Source organism: Pelophylax lessonae (assembly GCF_965119305.1).
Source record: "Pelophylax lessonae genome assembly, chromosome: 3".
NCBI lineage: Eukaryota > Metazoa > Chordata > Amphibia > Anura > Ranidae > Pelophylax > Pelophylax lessonae.
Window position 1 is genome coordinate 198136428 of NC_138770.1, and position 20627 is coordinate 198157054.

General features: G+C 41.2%; 1 protein-coding gene across 7 annotated transcripts in view; it reads right to left on the bottom strand.

The window, feature by feature from the left end:
* Positions 1–844: 844 nt before the first annotated feature.
* KIF1A (kinesin family member 1A) overlaps positions 845–20627 on the bottom strand; it is a 234155-nt gene continuing 214372 nt past the window's right edge. For all 7 annotated transcript variants that reach the window (XM_082249386.1, XM_082249385.1, XM_082249384.1 and 4 more), the window contains 7 exons: positions 19498–19710; positions 14725–14802; positions 8956–9080; positions 8551–8688; positions 7531–7723; positions 4488–4606; positions 845–1095 (listed from right to left, as the gene is read on the bottom strand). In XM_082249386.1, coding sequence (XP_082105512.1) covers positions 1053–1095; positions 4488–4606; positions 7531–7723; positions 8551–8688; positions 8956–9080; positions 14725–14802; positions 19498–19710 — 909 coding nt within the window. In that variant the 3' untranslated portion in view covers positions 845–1052. The remainder of the gene's footprint in view (positions 1096–4487; positions 4607–7530; positions 7724–8550; positions 8689–8955; positions 9081–14724; positions 14803–19497; positions 19711–20627) is intronic.

Here is a 20627-nt window from a genome sequence, read left to right on the forward strand (position 1 = left end):
TGAACAGGTGATGGCTACACACCTAGATTTGTTTGGTTTGTTGAAGGAATGGGATTGATGTGTTAGAAAAGGGCACATAACATAACATATGGCATGTCCCTTTATACCATTTTCCAGATTTTCATTTATAAATGCATGCCTATTTTTTAAACAGCTGGCCTCAGGGGAAGGAGGAGGGGGTGGTAAGTTATCTGTGCTGTCAATGTGATCACCAAGGCCCAACAACAAATCAGTTATGAATTTATCTACTGTTTCCTCCACTGGGCCTACTTACTTATAGACCAGATTAAAAAACATCATTAATTTCAATGCATTTGTTTGGAGAAAGTAGAAAGATACAGAAAAAAAGGCAACACAATGAGACTCTTTAAGCCGTGTATAGGCACTATGAGGCCCTTGAAATGTTGTTGAAACTCCTAGGCCATAGTTTCATTTAATAAGGCAATGGGAAATGCCCAAATTGCAGTAACTCAAAGAAACCAGTCTGGAATCATTTTCTTTGCTGTAATTAGCCTAAACTGAGGAAAGCTGATATTTGACTGGTGGCTAAGGTTACATGACATCACTACTCTCTATGGGCATCTAAAGGGCTGATTATGTACCATTAAGCTGTTTTTATTCTGTCATCCTCCTTTGTAACAGGTAATGGTAGCTGCACAGTTCTAGAAATTTTGTATAATTTAAATAGCTTTATTCTACATTTGATTACTTGTTAATTTGTTATGCTTTTTCCATAGACTTAAATAATAAAGAACTGTAATAAGATAAAGAAACATGGGATAGTCCCCATCCCCTTAAATTTCCGTAGCCCCAGGCCCAGCCCTATGTGGCATTTCATTGGTGTGCCTAGAGTTGTGTTTCAGCTGCAGCCAAGTAGCCACAGGATAGCTTCCCCAACCATAAGACGAGTACAGAAGGTCTCCATACAAGCAGTACAAGTAAGTGTGAGTACAGAGATCTAAGGAGTGAGGCTCTTGTCGTGTGTAGTTTGGGATTAAGGTGAATTAATGCGTTAACATGTCGATGAAAGAAAGTAAGTGTGTGGGCACCCATTAAATTCTCATTTGAGCAGTTCTGCGCCGAGACAGTTTGGACCTATGAAAGGAGCAGAGAAAGAGAAAAAGAAAGAGAGAAAGTCACTTAACGAGAAATGTCACCTTTCCACCCCAAAAACATTAGGCCACATTTACACCATTTTATGCGCCAAAGCACATTACAGCTCATGTGCTAATGCATTTAATAAAGTTCCTTAATGCATGTCCATGTTTATACCTCTGCATAGTGTGTAAAGGATCATGGGTGTTGCTTGGCTCATAGATGTGTTTTGGTAGCAAATTAGAAAGCAATAGGTTTGTCCCACACCAGACACATAGGTGAAAATAAAACTGTCCTATGTGCTCTCCGATACAATACAGTTGTATGCAAAAGTTTTGACAGTCTCCTCAACTCAAGAGTTTTGCTGAAAAGATGCAAATATAACCTCTACAAGGGGGAAAACATGATATGTTTACAAAATATATATATTTTTTTCCAACAAAATATATTTCTTAATACACAGTTACTCTTTATCTGCTGAATTGTGGGAGCCAAACATTTGCACACAACTGAATTTTCAAATCAAATAATATCATATAAAACTATTAATATGAGAGTGGATATTGCCAACTTTTTGAAGGCACATACTCCGATGCCATCCTTCTGATCCTGGCTTCACTACTTTATGAGATTGATTTATAAAGAATTTGCATAGCCATTGCCCAGTCAAAGTTCATGTACATTTGTTCTGTTAGAATGGGGCAAAAACAAATGTAGACAGATTATATTCTGTGACGTTTGAATTTAAATAATTGATTTAAAATAAAATAGACTTGAATGGCACAAAATTGCATTACAATGGAAATCATGTTGTTTTCAACTTTGCCCATTCACAAATATATAACTCAGCATGGCAGGATTTTGGAAAAGGTTCCTGTATTACTTTCCTACGATTCCAGTGCAATTTTGGCCCCAAAGAATATGCAAACCACATCCAAGTTGCACTACATAGTCACACCTAAAGTCGTATCAAAATCAAAGCAGAAAAATCAATTGCAGAAGTGTGAGCCTAACCTTATCAGTACAGGATATGGCCTAGTTACATGTGTTTTTTCCCCTTTTGCTCTGAACATGCACTTTCACTGGGGAATGGCTATGCAAATTCTTTATAAGTCAACCCCTATGTGTCCCTTTGTAGAACAAGCAAATGCACGTCTAGCGTCGAAATACAATGACATAGACTTGTTCGCTTCAGGTTGGTGAACAAGGGATCAGGCTCTTTTTTCTTCTTATATGATTCTGAATGTTCAGAATTCTCTGACCCTGTGTTGCTCTGGCACTAAGTGGGCAGAACCTAACATATAAAGCACTCTTTATACCCCACAACATGCACTGGAGGATCAGATTGCTGTAGGTGCCACTGAATATTATTGACATTTACAATCCATTAATGGTGATCCCAGCAACATTTGACTCTATTTGACTCACACAGGAACATATACTATATAAACATATGTCACCCATTGAAAACAATGGATAACAGTAAAGTCTATAGTGTCTGAAATACTTAGTAAAGGGGAATTGAAATGGGAAAGAAAAATAATCAGTATGAGAAAATGCAGAATTTATAACAAATATGTTACAGCTAGATAAAGGAATGTCATTTATAAAGTAAGCTGAATTTGGGTTTTATTGAATCATGTTTATTTTTGCTAAATTCACTGCAGTAAAATACACAATAATGCTCATTTTTGAGGCATGAATAGTAAATCTTCCTAGAGGGTCACTTGTATGAGTCACATTATATCACAGCATTGGGCCAGGGCCCCATAACATAATTTTATTAGGGAATCTGGTGACCTTTGTCTGCATCATTTGGCAGTAGCGGCCTTAGTTGGCCTTTAACTGTCAGTTCCATAAAACTAGTGGTAGTTACTCAGTATTTCGTAGTTCTTCAAATCCCCTTGTTGTTAAAACTCTACATTGTAATTAGTAGCTTCCCTTGTTTTACCCATGTTGTTTGCCACCCATTTGCATATGCAGTTAGTGGAAATTCTTTATGGCCCACGGTTAGCCTTTAAAATCTTTCAGTTTATACTCTCTCATACCCTTGAGGTGGCCCTTTTCGCACCCCATGCCAGGCCCTTGTCTCCACTATTATTAGCTCCACCTTACCTGTGTGGTTAGTTGTGGCTCTATGACACATCTCTATTGAAACTCCTGTTCCCCTTACACTGGTAGTCAGTGATGGCCCTTTAATCCTCCATATGGAAACTCAACCTTATATTTCTGGTCAGTGGTGGCATTTGTGTCTTAATAGAGTCTCCTTCACACTGATTGTCAATGCGTGAATGATCTCTCAACTCATGATCTCTCAACTTATGATCTCTCAATTCATCAGTCTCTTTTGTTGTTATCATGTGCTGTAGTTATGTGTTTCATGCAGGGAAGTTGAACTTTCTCCTTGAGATCTGCTGAGGCCTGTGACTTAAATGGAAAGTTCTGACTGCTCTCCTTTTTCTAGAACTAGGCTGACTCTGGTGGGTAGATTAGTCATGTGCAGAAAAGCAGACCGTATTTATCTCAGCCCGAGCCAGAAATCACTTTATACCAGTGTGGAAGGAGAGGAAATTAAAAACAACAGTCATTCATGTGTGAGATATCATTTTCTAATCTGTGTAAAATGACCAGTGAAGTGTAGTTGCTTTAGGCAACATCTCAATTATCCTTTTCTCCAGGTTTAGAAAATCAGCCCAATTGTAACAGCATGTATTTTCTTACAATTAATTTTCTCTGAGATTTTACTTTCCAAATAATATGCCACCACTGTGTTTCTAAAAGTATATGGATATTATAGTTTCAGAGACATTGGTAACACAAATATAGAAAATAATTTTTTACATTGTATGAACTTTGTACTTATGCCTGGTACACACGATGAGATTATCAGATGAATGAGTCCCATATTAAAATCAAAGAGTTTACTAAAGTGATGAAAATTCTCGTACGACAGAATAAAAATTCTGAAATGATTTAATGTGTTGTATTATATTTGTATTGTATTTTTTAACAACAACTGTACGGATTAAAAGAAAATCACACAATCTGGTATCATACGAGAAAAATTTTCGTGCTTGTCCGATCAGATAATATCGGATGAACTGTCGTGATCGGCTCTCAAAAGCTCTGTACTAATTATCAGATTATCGTACGATCGCAGTATTTTTCCTATGATTTTCTGATCGTGTGTACAGGCCATTGGGTGATTGAGCAGCAGTTTGTTGCAATTAAAAAAAGAAATGTTACATTTGTCTCAGAATAATCCAAGTCCACAGTATTGCCACTGTCTTTGCAGAACCACCACACACATGTACACTATATCAGATTTCAATATATTATGATTCTCCCTCCCAATAATGGAGTGGGCTCTGCAGTCAATCACATATCCTCACCGAATGGAGCCAGCCAGAAGAGGGTTAAAGGCATACAGCCAATCATGCATGTCCTTGTCATTGCTGGCCTGCAGCAGAATGCCGCGATGTTGCGTGCACACAGCAAAGGTGTTGGGGGTCTGCAAAAAAAAAAGAGACATAACTACTAAGACAGGAATTGGCCATGTGTTTACATTAAAATGGAAATTATATCATTACCTCCCTTATTAATAGGAAAAATACTGCTACTGTGCATAACCTTAAGCCCCCATTCACACTAGGGCGACTCACGAGGCGACTTGTGTCGCCCCAGGTCGCTTGACATAACCAAACCAATGTAATTGAATCAGTGCCGTCTTAATTGCCGCTATTAAGGTCGCTCCGACTTCAGAAAAGGGTCCGGTACTACTTTCAGGCGACCAGTGATCCGACCTGTCCCATATACTTCAATGGGAGTCGCCTCCTTATCTTAATTGAAGCGACCTGTAATCCGACTTGTCATCCGACTTTGCAAAAAAATGGTAGTGAAAAAGAAAAGAGCATAATTTTCATTAAAAAATGAATATGTCTTCTGTCAACCTGGCCGTTTTTCTTGCAGGCATTTAGCGGGCATTTTTTTAGGCAGGCATGTAATTTTTTGGATTTCGTTTCTGGGGGGTCTAAAAAGTGTCCCTGTCAAGTTTCAGCTCTGTAGCATGTCCAGAACCCCTAAAAAAAATAATTTTTCTTTTAATTTTTTGTAGTGTCTTACCAGCTGTCTTTTTTTTCTTGCAGGCATTTGGCGGGCATTTTTTTAGGCAGGCATGTCGTTTTTTGGATTTCGTTTCTGGGGGGTCTAAAAAGTGCCCCTGTCAAGTTTCAGCTCTATAGCATGTCCAGAACCCCTAAAAAAAATAATTTTTCTTTTAATTTTTAGTAGTGACTTACCAGCTGTCTTTTTTTCTTTCTGGCATTTAGCGGGCATTTTTTTAGGCAGGCATGTCATTTTTTTGGATTTAGTGTCTGGGGGGTCTAAAAAGTGTCCCTGTCAAGTTTCAGCTCTGTAGCATGTCCAGAACCCCTAAAAAACATCATTTTTACTATATTTTCTGTAATACGGCTTCTCTGCAGCTGGCTTTTTTTCTTTCTGGCATTTAGCGGGCATTTTTTTAGGCAGGCATGTCATTTTTTGGATTTCGTTTCTGGGGGGTCTAAAAAGTGTCCCTGTCAAGTTTCAGCTCTGTAGCATGTCCAGAACCTTTAAAAAAAATCATTTTTCTTTTAATTTTTTGTAGTGTCTTACGTGTTGTCTTTTTTTCTTGCAGGCATTTAGCGGGCATTTTTTTAGGCAGGCATGTCATTTTCTGGATTTAGTGTCTGGGGGGTCTAAAAAGTGTCCCTGTCAAGTTTCAGCTCTGTAGCATGTCCAGAACCCCTAAAAAAAATAATTTTTCTGATAATTTTTAGCAGTGTCTTACCAGCTGTCTTTTTCTCTTTCTGGCATTTAGCAGGCATTTTTTTAGGCAGGCATGTCATTTTCTGGATTTAGTGTCTGGAGGGTCTAAAAAGTGTCCCTGTCAAGTTTCAGTTCTGTAGCATGTCCAGAACTCCTAAAAAAATCATTTTTACTATATTTTCTGTAATACGGCTTCTCTGCGGCTGGCTTTTTTTCTTGCAGGCATTTAGGGGGCATTTTTTTAGGCAGGCATGTCATTTTTGGGATTTAGTGTCTGGGTGTCTAAAAAGTGTACCTGTCAAGTTTCAGCTCTGTAGCATGTCCAGAACCCCTAAAAAACAGCATTTTTATTTTCTGTAATACGGCTTCTCTGCGGCTGGCTTTTTTTCTTGCAGACATTTTGCGGGCATTTTTTGGGCGTCTTTGGAGGCATGTGCTTCTTAAAAATTATAGGAAAAAAGCTCTTTTTTTTTTTTTTTTACGTTTTTAAAAAAAAAAAAAAACAGGAAAAGGAAATTAGGTCACAAGACATCATATTGTGATTGGCCAAATAAAAAGTTGCCTCGCGATTAGGTCGCGTCAAAGTCGCGCTAAGTCGTGCTAAGTCGCGCCGAAGTCGCGCCGAAGTCGCACTGGAAGCGACGCTACTTTAGTGGTAGCGGCAATGTGAACCAGCACTAAATGTAATTTGCCAGAACTAAAACAAACAACTTTCTTTATTTTTGTTAGGAAAATATGACATTTTGAATATTATTATTATGAAGTCTTCTATCAGTCTCATCTCTTATTCATATTATTAGTAGCAAAATTACTTTTCAGCTGTCCTGACTCCTGAGAGACTCCTGAGAGAAAGTCATTGTTTTTCAGGCTAACAATAGTTTGTCCCAGCAGTTGACTTATCTCTTAGCAGGCAGTTTAAGTCCCTTCTCTTAGAGCTGTAAAGCATGCTGCCCTACTGGGCATTCCCTTAAGGTAACCCATAGTGCTCTGGGAACCCTTTTGTCACAATGTTTTTAGAATACAAAAACGAAATATAAAAAGTGAGAAACAGTTATTTCAATAATAAAAAAGCAACTAGAAAAAAATTGACCCACATTAATATAGCTACATTTTAAGATACAAAAAATGCTCAAGGTACTTCCTCAACTTAACGTCAGCACAGGCACCAATAGGCACAGGCTTAAATAGGCACTTTAGCTGGTGTTTCCACTCCTGGCCAGCTCAGCCTGCTACTTTCTTTAAGGATAAGGAGTGGGTTTGAGGATGGAGTACAGGTTTAGGGATAAAGAGAGGGGTTATATAGAGAGTGAGTTTCAGGTGAGATGGAAGGCTTCAGGAGGAACAGTAGATTTCAGGATAGGGAAAGGGTTTCATGATCAAGAGTGAATTTCAAGAGGTAAAATGGGGTTGTCAAGGCAGACAGGTATTCTCTCATTCTTATCTATGACACCTTCATCTCTTTATGTTGTTATTTACTAGTGGTAATTGAGCATCTCTTGCCATGAACAAAACTGATTAATCTATGGATGTCACTTACTCAACTACCTATTGGACATAACATCCACATTACACTGCTGGTCCAGGAACATGTTATCAATAATTTGGGTTGTAGGTGTGGCACGACTTTACCTTTAGCATGGCCTGTTGATCCTCACTGTACTCCACCTGAGCCTGAGAGAGATTAAGAATGGCCCTCTCCACTTGATCCCGATCATTATTGTAGATGTAGACATATGGACGTCTGACCACCACATACCTCTTCACCCAGCCTCCAGTGTGAGGCTCCAGAAAATGCAGGTACCCCTTCTTAGAAACAATGGGGCTGATAGGAAGAAAGAAAAGATTTTACTTGTTTTCCATAAATTCAGCATTTCAAACTAATGATTAACACTTGTATATGCTACCCACTGTCTATTAACAATCACTCGTTGATCCATTGCTTCATTGTGCAAATGTATATTTCAAATTATTTTAATATTAATATCCATCTATGACACTCTCTGTCACTAGCATCCTTATTTAGTAAAGGCTCAGAAAGCTTTAACAGGAGGCCTAAAGTTTGAGAGTCCTGGTTTTCATGCCATATGTTTTTATTGTATACCTACCAATTACTAATGACTCACACATTGGTGTCCAAGATTTTATTAAAATTAAATGTCTTGATTTTTCTGTATCTGTTTTATTGAACCTTTCCTAAAGCACAACTCATAGCATAATGGAAGTTGCTTCTCAGGGAACATTGCAAATCCTACACAATGTAATGACGGTTGGTAGGCCTCACAGTTGTATCTTAAAAATGTTTGGGTACTTGTGTATGACTAAATTCTAGCATAAAGCAGCCTCAGCCTGGCCTTTTTAAAAATGATTAATTTCCAAGGTCCAGCTGGATCACTCCAGAAATAATGGGTGCCTGCAAGAGGTCTTCATGCTGTTTTATAACTGTGCTAAAACAGCTAATCAGAAAGGTGCTCTACTTCTTCTGGTCATTTCAGCACAACAAATGGGGAATTCTTTTATCTAACCCAGTCAATAACGTAAAACCTATTTCAATAATTACTTACATTTCTGAACTTCAAAGAATTGACACATACACAACATAAGGACCCCAGACGTAAATGATGAAAGTAGTCAGTTCCAACTTCTACTTACCTTACCCGGACTTCCTGTATATCTGGAACAAACAAGCAAGTCGGTATCTTGAGCCCTGTGCAGGGAGACTTCTGCAGCTCTTTGGCAGGACTTGGAAGATCCCTCTCAGGACTGAAAGCTAGTGAGAGTGGCTGGGGACTGAAAATATCACAAGGGCAGTGTCAATAAAACACTATATTGTAAAGGTGTAAAACTTAATAATAAGCAAAGCAAGCTAATGTCACATGACAGCATACATGCATAGACCGTGGCTTTCCTGAAATGCACATTACCAAATAACTTTAGGTTGTGTAGAGCAAGTTAAACTTTATTATATATTGTACATTAGTGAGCAAAAATAAATCCTGTTATAGAACCAGCAAAAACATCTGTCACACATAGCTTGTTTAAACATACATAACCGACCTGGACTCTGGGCTGCAGTATCGTCCTTCTACCAGGGATGGACAGGTGCTGGAAGGTGTGAGAGATGATATCCCCATTCCAGGAAGAGAGGGGTCACGTAGAAGTGTAACTGACATCTCAGACAGCTAAAATAAAAATTTGCAAGTTACTAAAGAGGTACGCACTAACTACATTTGCCACATAATTACCTTTATTCATGCCCAGAGGGCGGAAATAAACTCTAACCCATTATAACATATCAAACATTATTGCACACTCTACAGTTTCCTGTAGAACCTTAAATTTACCTTTATTACTGTTTAACACTTCCAGTGCCTATTATATAAGAGTATCAGAACAGCGGTCAGTGAAAGCTCACTGCACATATGACTTTGTCACTCATTTCTTCTGTTTGCCTTCTTTCTCTCATAAGCAACTAGTGCAAGCACTGTCACTATCCATATTTTTTTAAACATTAAAAACACTAGTCCTTAAATTTGGACTTATACTCAAATATTAACATAAAACAATATTAACATTGTTTTTAAAATGGAAAAAGAAAATTTCAACTTACCTGTAAAATCCTTATCTTGGAGTACAGTACAGGACACAAGGCTTGTGTTCATAAACTATGGGCTATATGCAGGCTGTCCAGGTCACTGGACAATGGCAAAAAAAACTTTGATAGGGCTGCCAATAGAGCACATTAATAGCACCACCCACTCCGTAAGACTCCAGGTTTTATGCGAGCAGTGACCACAGGAGACAGAGGGAAGGGGCCTGTGTCCTGCACTATACTCCAAGTTATGGATTTTACAGGTAAGTTAAATTATTTGTAAAGTAGAGGACATAGGGCTTGTTTTCATTCGTTGCCTGACTGCACCCTGAAAGGGTGACCTTGCAGATGGAGGTTTAGGGTTGTCAAGGTAATCTGATGGCTCTCAGTTCCAGAATGTTGATGAGAAGTCTCAACTCCACTGGGGACTGTGGTCATTGGAGGTAGACCAGCATCAGTGAGAATAAACATTGCTTCAGGGATGGAGGTCAGTAGGAGGAGCATCATTGGTATTACTGGGAGAAATAATGTTTCATAATTGGTATCAGTGGAAGAAATAGTGCCCCGCTGTTGGTTTCAGTGGGACAAATAGTGTCCTATATCATGGGGAGGAATAGTGCCCCAAGAGCCAGATAAAGGCTAGCAAAAAGCCGCATCTGGGTTTCAGGCTACGGTTTGGAGACAACTGATGTTGAGGGAAGATGGGAATGTGCAGATAGGCTTCCTGTATGTCTGCTGATGTTGATAAATTCCCCTTCTACTGATGTGAGAAATTCCCTTGTCTGAGAGAAGAAATGATGCAGACAAAGGTCACCAGATTCCCTAATTTGATGAATTTAATGGCCTTCACCATGAAAGGAAATGCATATATGGGCTTCAGATATGGCCAATACATTCTCTACAGCATTAATACAAACAATAAGGCCAAGGGCATCAGCTGCAATTGTTCAAAAAGAAAAGAGTCATCAAAGACAGGTTCCTGATCTCAATTAATGTGCCTTGTGACAATAGTCTGGTAATAGATGTAGCAACAATTGCTGGCTGCAGGTCTGGACCTGCAAGTGCAAAAGAGGCAGGCTTCAATATACCTATCAACAGAATCTTTACAAAAGAGTACATCCTCAATAGAAACTGAGAGGTGTTTACTGAGGACTGAAATGGTTGGGTGCACTACTGGAATAGCTCATTTTTTTTCAAAATTCCTTATTTTAAAAGTAAATGTAAATGCCTTTTAAAAAGAAAACAAAAACAAACAGGTTGATACTTACTTGCTCTGTGCAATGGAAATGCACAGAGCAGCCGCGAACCTCCTCTTCTCAGGTCCCCTGCCAGAGCTTCTGGCTTCTCCTCTCTGGTGAGTCCCCTCATAGAAAGCCACTTTCTATAAATTGCCCTCGAGCCGCACTGTCTGTGTCTATAGACACAGACAGCAGGACTTGGCCCTGCCCCCGCTCCCTCATCACTGGCTTTGGTTGGCTGTAGAGATGGTCCGAACACCCCCTGGTTCGGTTCACATTAAAACTCTCGAACATCGCAAACATTCAGACCCGAATGACAAACCCTACTGAAGTCTATGGAACCCAAACTGGAAAAATCAAAATTCCCCATTTAGAAGCCTTATATGCAAGTTATTGGCTATAAAAAGAGTATGGGGGCTGGGCTACTGCCCTGGGGGGCATGTACCAATGTAAAAAAAAAACGTTAAAAAAGATGGCTTTTAAAGGAGCAGTGATTTTAATGATGCTTAAAGTGATACAATAAAAATGAAAAATTCTCGTAGCTATAGTGCCTGGGGGTCCCCTTAGTCTGCCTGTAAAGTGGTGCACCTGTACCGTGTATAGAACCTGCTGCAGCAAAACTGACATTTATAAAGAAAAAAAAATGACATTTAAATTGCCGGTATTGTGTGGTATGGTAGTGTATGAAAAAAGGGTTAAAAAAATGGTGTGGGGGTCCTTCCCTCCCAATCCATACCGGGCCCCATGGGTCTACTATGGATTTTAAGGGGAACCCCATGAAAAAAATTAAAGAAAAAACAGCATGGGGTCCCCCCAAAATCCAGACCCTTATCCGAGCATGCAGTCTGGCAGGCCAGGAAAGGAGGGGGGGGGGGGACAAGCTAGCGCCCCTGCTGAACCATACCAGGACACATGCCCTCAACATTGGAGGGGTGCTTTGGAACCGGGGGGTCTGGAATCTGGAAGCCCCCATTAACAAGGGTGCCTCCAGATTCCCCCCCCCTCAATGTGAATGAGTATGGGTTACATAGTACCCCTAGCCATTCACCAAAAAAATGTCAAAAAGAAATAAAGACACAGACACGGTTTTTGACAATTTCTTTATTAAAAATAAAAAAACAATGGCCCCCAATGTAGATCCATCTTCAATTACGATGCTGCCATCATCGCGAGACACAAAAAGAGAAAAGAAAAGGTCCACCCGCGACGAAGATAACCCACCCACTGCATGCTCCGCCATGTAACATTTCCTATATAGGTAAGGGGAGGGGCCACTTGGCGATGTCACCGGGTGGCACCGCCCCCATGTAACATCACTGACCAATGCTTGCTGGGTTGGTGACATCACAAGGGGGCAGTACCACCAGGTGATGTTGCCAGGTGGCCCTGCCCCTTACCTATATAAGAACTGTCACCCTGCCGAGCCTGCAGTGGGCGGTTAGACTTTATCACTTTTTTTTTTTCCTTTTTTTTGGGGTCCAGTGGTGGTGTCGGCATCATGATTGACGATGGATCTACATTGGGGACATTTTTTTACATTTTTAATAAAGGTATTGTTTTTATTTCTATATTTATTTTTACATTTTTGTTTGGTTAATGGGAGAGTTACAATGCACCCCATACTCATTTACATGGGGGGGGGGCTGGGATATGGGGGCTTACTTTTTAAAGTTGCAGACCCCCGCAACTACAGCTTAGGGTTGTGGGGAAGAGGCCCTTGCCCCCATCAACATGGGAACAAGGTGCTTTGGGGCATGGTTCAGGAGGGGGGCTTTCCCCCCACTTTCCTGGCCTGCCAGGCTGCATGCTCAGATAGGGGTCTGGTATAAATTTTGGGGGGACCCCCACACCATTTTTTTAAAAACATTTGGTGTGGGGGTTCCTCTTCAAATTTATACCAGACTTAAGGGTCTGGTATGGATTTTGGGGGGGGACCCCCACACCGTTTTTTTTTTACATACTCATCTGTCAGCCGGGAAGCCTGTTGACAGTTTATGATTCATCTGTTGTTAAGGAGGCCGCTTCCGCTTTTCGGCCTGCTCCTTAACAACCAGCTATTCACTTTGCCCTGATTGGGCAATGTTTGGGCCAAATGTTTGCTCGGCTCAAACTGTACACCCGTCTCTAATTGACAGCAGAAGCAGGAGCCAATTGTGCCTGGTGCCTCAGAAAAGCCTGTGAGACGAACTGTAGACAGGCTCAGCACTGCATCAATGTCATGCCTTTCAGCTACTATGGTAGCAGGGCATCAGGTACACAGCACCTTTCTTTTCATCTTCTGCTGCTGCAACCGGCTCCTTGCACACAGCAGTGGCTGTGGCTGTGTTGCTCATCCCAGTCCTGAGTCACCGTCCAGCCTACACCATCTTGTGGACACTGTCATAAGGAGGATGTCTGCTTGTCACCTTATTGACATGTAAGTGTATGATAAATAAATGTGCTTTTACCACTTCCTGCTTTGACCTGGCACCCTTTGTTTTCTTATTTGCAATCTGTTCTAGGGGAGCATCAAACGCAGGCGCCTGTGTCCCAAGCAAGCATTACAGGTAGGTGTTGCGGGGTTTGGATACAGTTCCCAAGATGTATGTCGAGGGCGACTGATCTGGAAAATGCTAGTGAGCCAAAAGGCAATAAACAGACAGATTCTAAAGTGTCAGTCGAAGAAGGAAGGGAAACTGGTGAAAAATGGGAAAAAAAATATTCTCCAACAGGAAAAGAGGTCCATCTTCTAAGGACACTAGCAAAAAAACGGAGCCTCACAGAGTGGGTGGGGTTATATAGGTACACTGGGGGGGGGGGGGGGGTTGTGATTTCACCAAAGAGGGCAATAGTGATGGCTGCTGAAAGTGGGCCCATATAAGATCTCCTGAACAGGAAAACTCTGAAATGTATGTCTGCCACTGACTGTACGGCAGCAGAAAGTTATAGGAAAACAATGGTTCAAAAAGCATCTTATAGTGCACCTGTGCTCAGACTATGGACATTAATCTATGTACGTTGTACATATTTTTAACAAGCACTAAAGAGATTTAAAACAAGCCCTCAGTCACCTCTCAAGCTGCTTGTAATGTAGGAAATTTGTTTTTAGAAAATCCTCAAAGATTTCACACATCTAAGAAAAAACCTGCTAAGTGTTTACATTATAAGGCTGGCAAGCTACCAAGATCTGCCCTCAAAGAAAAAGCCAAGATCGCCATATGCATACAATCTAACAATACAATATTTGTACAATCAATTTAAGATTTATCAAAACTATGCAATATGAGAACCTACCAAACAATTCACTCAATTTGTATACAATCAAGCAGGTCCTTCCACTACATATTTGTTAGTAAAGTTACAGGTGATTGCACATATTCAGGCTATAAAATGTGTGGTGAGTTTATGTTTTCTGTTCCCTATGTTGTTAAGTTTGAAAATACATTTCTCCACAATGCCTAAACATACAGAGATGAGTCTACGTGTGTATAGTCTGGGCACAGGTTCACTTTCATTTACCCAATTCAAGTATAAGCAATAGGTAATTTGAACTAGAAAACATCAGGAACAAAGTCTGTTTAATTAAAGGGAATATATGGCATCTGGAAAAAATCAGATAATAGAAGGGGTCTACAATAAGACCATATTAATGCAGTATAGGAAACAGGGATTGTAAAACAGCTTGTGCCTTAGGCCCCATTTGTCCAAGACAGGCAGTAGATTCTTTGCTTTGATTAAATAAACTTCCAGGAGCACTGTGACATTTAGAGACTGCATCTCTGACAACATCACTGACACCAATGATGGAGCACTATACCTCCTCCTACTGATCACAGGTGCTATGTAATTGTTTTACTCCTACTGACCACCAAGTCTGAAACATTGTCTACCCCCAGTGAAGCTGGGGCATTTTCTACTCCCAAAGTCTGAGGGACAGTAAACTGGCTCTTTGTTTAGAAAGTTTGTAGACCCCTGCACTAGAACAATCAGTACTCAGATTGGAAATTTGAGACTCACCTTGCTCTCACTGGCGCTCACACACACATGACTGTAGGTGTACTCTCTGTTAAACGTGTGGGTGAGCAGGCGGAGACACTGTAAAATTAATAAATTCATTAATTGAATGAATGAAGTACAAAATCCTACAACCTCTTATTCAACTAATGACAAAGAGTATTACTGATACAAAGGCAATAGAGAACATATAGAAAAGGTACAGTATTTTTCTTGTTGCCTTGCTGAATCTGGCTTAATGTAGTTGTAAAGGCTCAAGGTTTTTTATTTTCCTGCATTCTATGCATTGAATGGACAGACAGAGCAGCGGCTCGGTAGCGAGCCTGTTCGGGTGCCCCCATAGCAAGCAGTAGCGCCTGCCGGGGACCCGAGAGTGGAGAATCAGGGCTGCTCTGTGCAAAACCACTTCACAGAGCAGGTAAGTATAACATGTTGGTTGATTTAAAAAAAAAATACACACAAAAAAAACAACAAAAACAAATCTGCCTTTAATATCACTTTAAATATTATCCGAGTCACTTATTAAGAACAGGTATACGGACATTGAAGTCTGAACTCTTAATCTGTATATGTTTGTTTTGGGACAGTAGCTCTGAAAGGAATTGGTAGTTTCAGATTTTTTTCTCAGGACATGCTGTAAGTAGCACCCTCCTAGATAGGTGCGAGGATTAGATTTAGTGCTGGCTCACTGTGTTCAGTGGGACTGTGATTTTATTATTTAAATTTAGCTTGTCTCACTGTAACCAGTGTAGGGCTGTAATTTGTTGTGTCAGGTAAATTTAGTTGTGCTCGCTGTAATCAGTGCAGCTGCATGTGGTTAGTTAGGTCTGCTCAGTGTTTCAGCTGAGGCTAGTTTTGACTGTTTCTGCTTTCCAGAGAACTGGAGAACTCTTTGGAACATATGTGTGAAGCAATGCAAATAGCTGCATGATTATTTATACAGCCCTGGCTAATCCCAGAGAGATTGGTCCTGAAGGCTGCTGAGAGACTGCATAAATACTATGAGACACAGAGCTACTGGGACTTTTCCTACAGGAGAGGAACACAGCCTGGACGCTAGCAATGCCATGTGCTTGCTGTTCATGAGGCCTCAGGTGGGCGACCTGAGGGCCTGGATGCTGACGCTACAGAGAGCTGACTGAAGGGCTGTCTTTTGAAGATCTGGTCCAGAATCACAGGAGAAAGGTGTTGCATGGATGTTGGAAAGAGGCGACCAACTTTCCCTGAACATTTGTGAGTACTGACTGCTGTGAGAGATCCTAGAAACCTTTGGGTGCTGCCACCTCTCTTGTGCTAGAGAGTCAGCTGTGTGTTTATCTAAAGGTGACATTGGCTGGTGTTCTGAAGAGCTTAGTCTATCCAGGGCCATCTTACCTAATGGGCACGCTGGGCAGTTGCCCAGGGGCCCCACTTGCCCGGGGGGCCCCACCTGCCCAGCGACCCAGCCCCAGCCAAGCATTAGTCCCGATTCCCGTGTGCATCCCGCCGCCAAACGTAGCAGGTGGCAAGCACCTGTCGGCCCTGGGCTGCTGTCAGGCAACTTTGGCTGTGGAGGGGGAGCCCACAACAGGAATGCCTGTTTGCCACCACAGGACCAGGTTCGTGTGTGTGTTCACTGGACCCAGCTGCCGAACTTGGAAGCTGTCAATACCTTGGCACTGCTGTACCAATAAATATCGCCTTATCGATAATTTGCATTTTTATTCTCTTGGGTGATTGTGTAGGCAGGGCCCACTGCACTGTAATGCCCGGGGCCCTTTAATGCTCTTAAGATGCCACTGAGTCTATCTAGTCCCTTGTGAAGGGACTCTACTCTGGTTGCTGTAATATAAGCTTTTAACTGCTTATACTACAAACTAAGTCCACAGTTTGCTATTGTAAGAACTTCTGCTTTAGCATTTCAGAAAGGAGTTTACTGTCCACAACCTGTACATAGTTCTTATTTTTGGCTTATCCCACTCAATTCCCTCAATCCTATACCAGTTACTCCCAAAATAGAAACAACAAAAATAATACCCCTAGACTGGTTTCTGAGGCAAAGAGTGCCTGACTGCAGGGCAATCTACTGGGAAAAGAACCTGGGCAATTTTCAGCAGCTCCTTCAGGAGTAGCACTACACATAAATACTTTAAAAAGTAGCATAAATAACAATGGCACTGTCTGTGTAAGTAGTCTTTACAGCCATAACAACCAAGGCCAAAAAAAATATTACAGCAGTTTTTTGGCTAAATACGATGTCTTTCAGGGATGCACAGATACCACCAACTAGAGCTCAGCATGGGAATGGACAGATTAAAAATTATTTTAGGATTCCTCTTTTCTCACCGATGAGCTGGTACTAATGGTGTCTGTAAAGTTTTCTCCATATGCCAAAACATGAGCAAGCCTACACATCCCACAACCTGTAGAGTATAAAACCAGCTTTGGTGCAGTCAGAACAAGAAAAGCCATACTACCATAAAATGCTCTCTACGTAACAAGTAAGCACGCAGATCTACAAATTGACTGTTAATGTATATAAGGTTCATAGCAACCATATACACATGCTCGTATTTAAAAGGTAATCAAAGTTTGGGTGGATTTAGAGGAGAATGTATAATATGGCGATTGGTATCGGCGCTACCTTACAGTATAAAAACGTGACTACCCCCAAAGTGTAAGTGAAGATATATAAGGGTGTCAACAGAGAATGTTTATTTGTGAGGAAATAAAATGAGATAAACAATACGTGTGTGTTTATTAAGTTTCAAATAAAAAACAAATATAGTGATACATGTGCAATATGCATATCGAAAACGGTGGAAAAAAATATATAATGGGGGGGGGGGGGCGGGGGGTGTTCCCACAACCACAAGTGTTATATCAGGTATATACTTATTCCTGATATATTTGTGCCACACAAGTATTGAAAAATAAACAGGTGCTGCTGTGCAGAGTTCGAAAATGACCACAACCACAAGTGTTATATCAGGACTTCCCTGATATATGTGCCACACATGTGCTAAAAATAGGCAAAAGCTACTGTGCAGAGTCCAAAGAGTCCACTAGGTGGCGTCTGCAATACGACCTGTGTAGCTGTATGGGGGGTCTCTTCTCCGTATTTAGGGGAGCACTTCCGAGCCGGTGGTCTGGTGCCCTAAATGCTCATAACGAAAGAAGGCCCCAAAGTGAATAGATAATCCATACAATAACGGCAAAAAAGCGCAGTACACTCACTGTTAAGATGATCTGGATCAGAGTAGACAAAAAACAGTCCGCGCCGGGATGCTTCCGCGTTCCACGGCCGACAACCGGAAGTGACGTTGCACGTTCTAGACTCCGCCCTACGCGTTTCGTCAGAGGGACGTCAACTGGAGCGGCGTCAACTAAGCATACTCCCGGACTTTTTATAGCCGCCCGTATCCAAGCAACGGAGGGGACGGGCCGACACCGTCATCTTGTTACACCCTCTCCGGAGGCCATATTGCTCCACCACAGGCTTCAATGCAAGGATATGCAAGGGAACGGCCATATTCTCATCATCTCCGATCGATAGTTATAACCGAGTGTAATGCGATTCTGTTTGCCAGACATATTTTTTCAAAAAATTCTTTTATTAACTCGGTTATAACTATCGATCGGAGATGATGAGAATATGGCCGTTCCCTTGCATATCCTTGCATTGAAGCCTGTGGTGGAGCAATATGGCCTCCGGAGAGGGTGTAACAAGATGACGGTGTCGGCCCGTCCCCTCCGTTGCTTGGATACGGGCGGCTATAAAAAGTCCGGGAGTATGCTTAGTTGACGCCGCTCCAGTTGACGTCCCTCTGACGAAACGCGTAGGGCGGAGTCTAGAACGTGCAACGTCACTTCCGGTTGTCGGCCGTGGAACGCGGAAGCATCCCGGCGCGGACTGTTTTTTGTCTACTCTGATCCAGATCATCTTAACAGTGAGTGTACTGCGCTTTTTTGCCGTTATTGTATGGATTATCTATTCACTTTGGGGCCTTCTTTCGTTATGAGCATTTAGGGCACCAGACCACCGGCTCGGAAGTGCTCCCCTAAATACGGAGAAGAGACCCCCCATACAGCTACACAGGTCGTATTGCAGACGCCACCTAGTGGACTCTTTGGACTCTGCACAGTAGCTTTTGCCTATTTTTAGCACATGTGTGGCACATATATCAGGGAAGTCCTGATATAACACTTGCGGTTGTGGTCATTTTCGAACTCTGCACAGCAGCACCTGTTTATTTTTCAATACTTGTGTGGCACAAATATATCAGGAATAAGTATATACCTGATATAACACTTGTGGTTGTGGGAACACCCCCCGCCCCCCCCCCCCCCCCCATTATATATTTTTTTCCACCGTTTTCGATATGCATATTGCACATGTATCACTATATTTGTTTTTTATTTGAAACTTAATAAACACACACGTATTGTTTATCTCATTTTATTTCCTCACAAATAAACATTCTCTGTTGACACCCTTATATATCTTCACTTACACTTTGGGGGTAGTCACGTTTTTATACTGTAAGGTAGCGCCGATACCAATCGCCATATTATACATTTCACTTTCACCCTTGCACTTAAGGGTTGATTGGTGGCAGCTCACACCTTCTATTTATTTATATATCTGTCCCCTCATATATCTTTAATCCATAGCGCTGGTCATCCTCCCCTTACCGGATTTAGAGGAGAGTTTAGCTCAGACATAAGACAAAATACCAGTCCATAAAAAGGCATTGACTAAGATGGATTTTACCATAGAAAAAAAAAACCACTTACCTTGGCAGCAAGCTCTTTTTGTCTCTCACTGGCAGTCTCCAGAGGGTTTTCCTCTGCTTGTGGAGAGCCTTCCTCTGTCAGCTGCACCAGCTGGCATGTTGGGCTAAGTGGCGGCATCTCATCACTAGGAGAAGGAGTAAGAGTATCTGTAGCCCCCCTAAGTATGGATTCCAATTTCTCCCGTAGCAGCAAGTAATGTCGAGTCCTCTCAACCTGGAAAAGTATAGATAATGAGCTCTGTAACAAGCAAAGGCTTTTTTTTTTTTTTTTTTTTTTTTAAAGGAAACAGTAGATATAATCCTAATAATTAAATTACATTAATTGTAACTGATGTAATTTGTAATTGTTTTAAATTTGCAGCTTTCCTAAAAGCCAAACAAAAACTGCAAGTAAGCAGGCTCTTTATTGCAGGGGAAACATGCAATGTTTCTTCTGCAATAAAAGAAATCTACCTCCCTGCATGTAGACTGCATTTCAAAGTACATTGAGCTGCTCAAGCACAGCTCAGTTAACATTCAGGCACAGCACATATATGCCAACATGACTGCCCTCCTCTGCAAGCACAGGAGTGATGTCATCCCGCACCAGCCAATGAAGATGGCTGCAGTCCAGCGCCTGGAAGAAGCCAGATAGAAGAGGCCAGCACCAGTAAAGGATGTTGGACCATTGAGGGATAGACGTTTTTTTACCTGGTGTTTATGCCATCAATGTACTTATACTTCTTATTACAGGGTGACAACATTTTATCTTCCATATGGCTTCCGGTGTTGTCACCCTGTCACATGTGCTTCAGATAGAGACTGTAAGTTGATGTGCTAGCAATCTGCACAGCTGTGTTCTGCTGTTGTCACCATCATGAAGCCTTCCCTAAGCAATGACATGCAGTCACTACTGGGGAGCATGTATGTAGATGGAGTGGCTGTGGAGACGCTGCTGGAGATTAGCAGCACTGAGATGTATTAAAAAGACAAACAAAATGAAATTAGTTTTTTCCCAAGGAAAAAACATAATAATTATTTACATTACACCTTCTAATTACATTTAGAGCGTATCTAAACCTAAACACAAAAATATAATAAAGTATATGGTGCATCGCTACCGAATCATTTAAACAAATATGTCATACACAA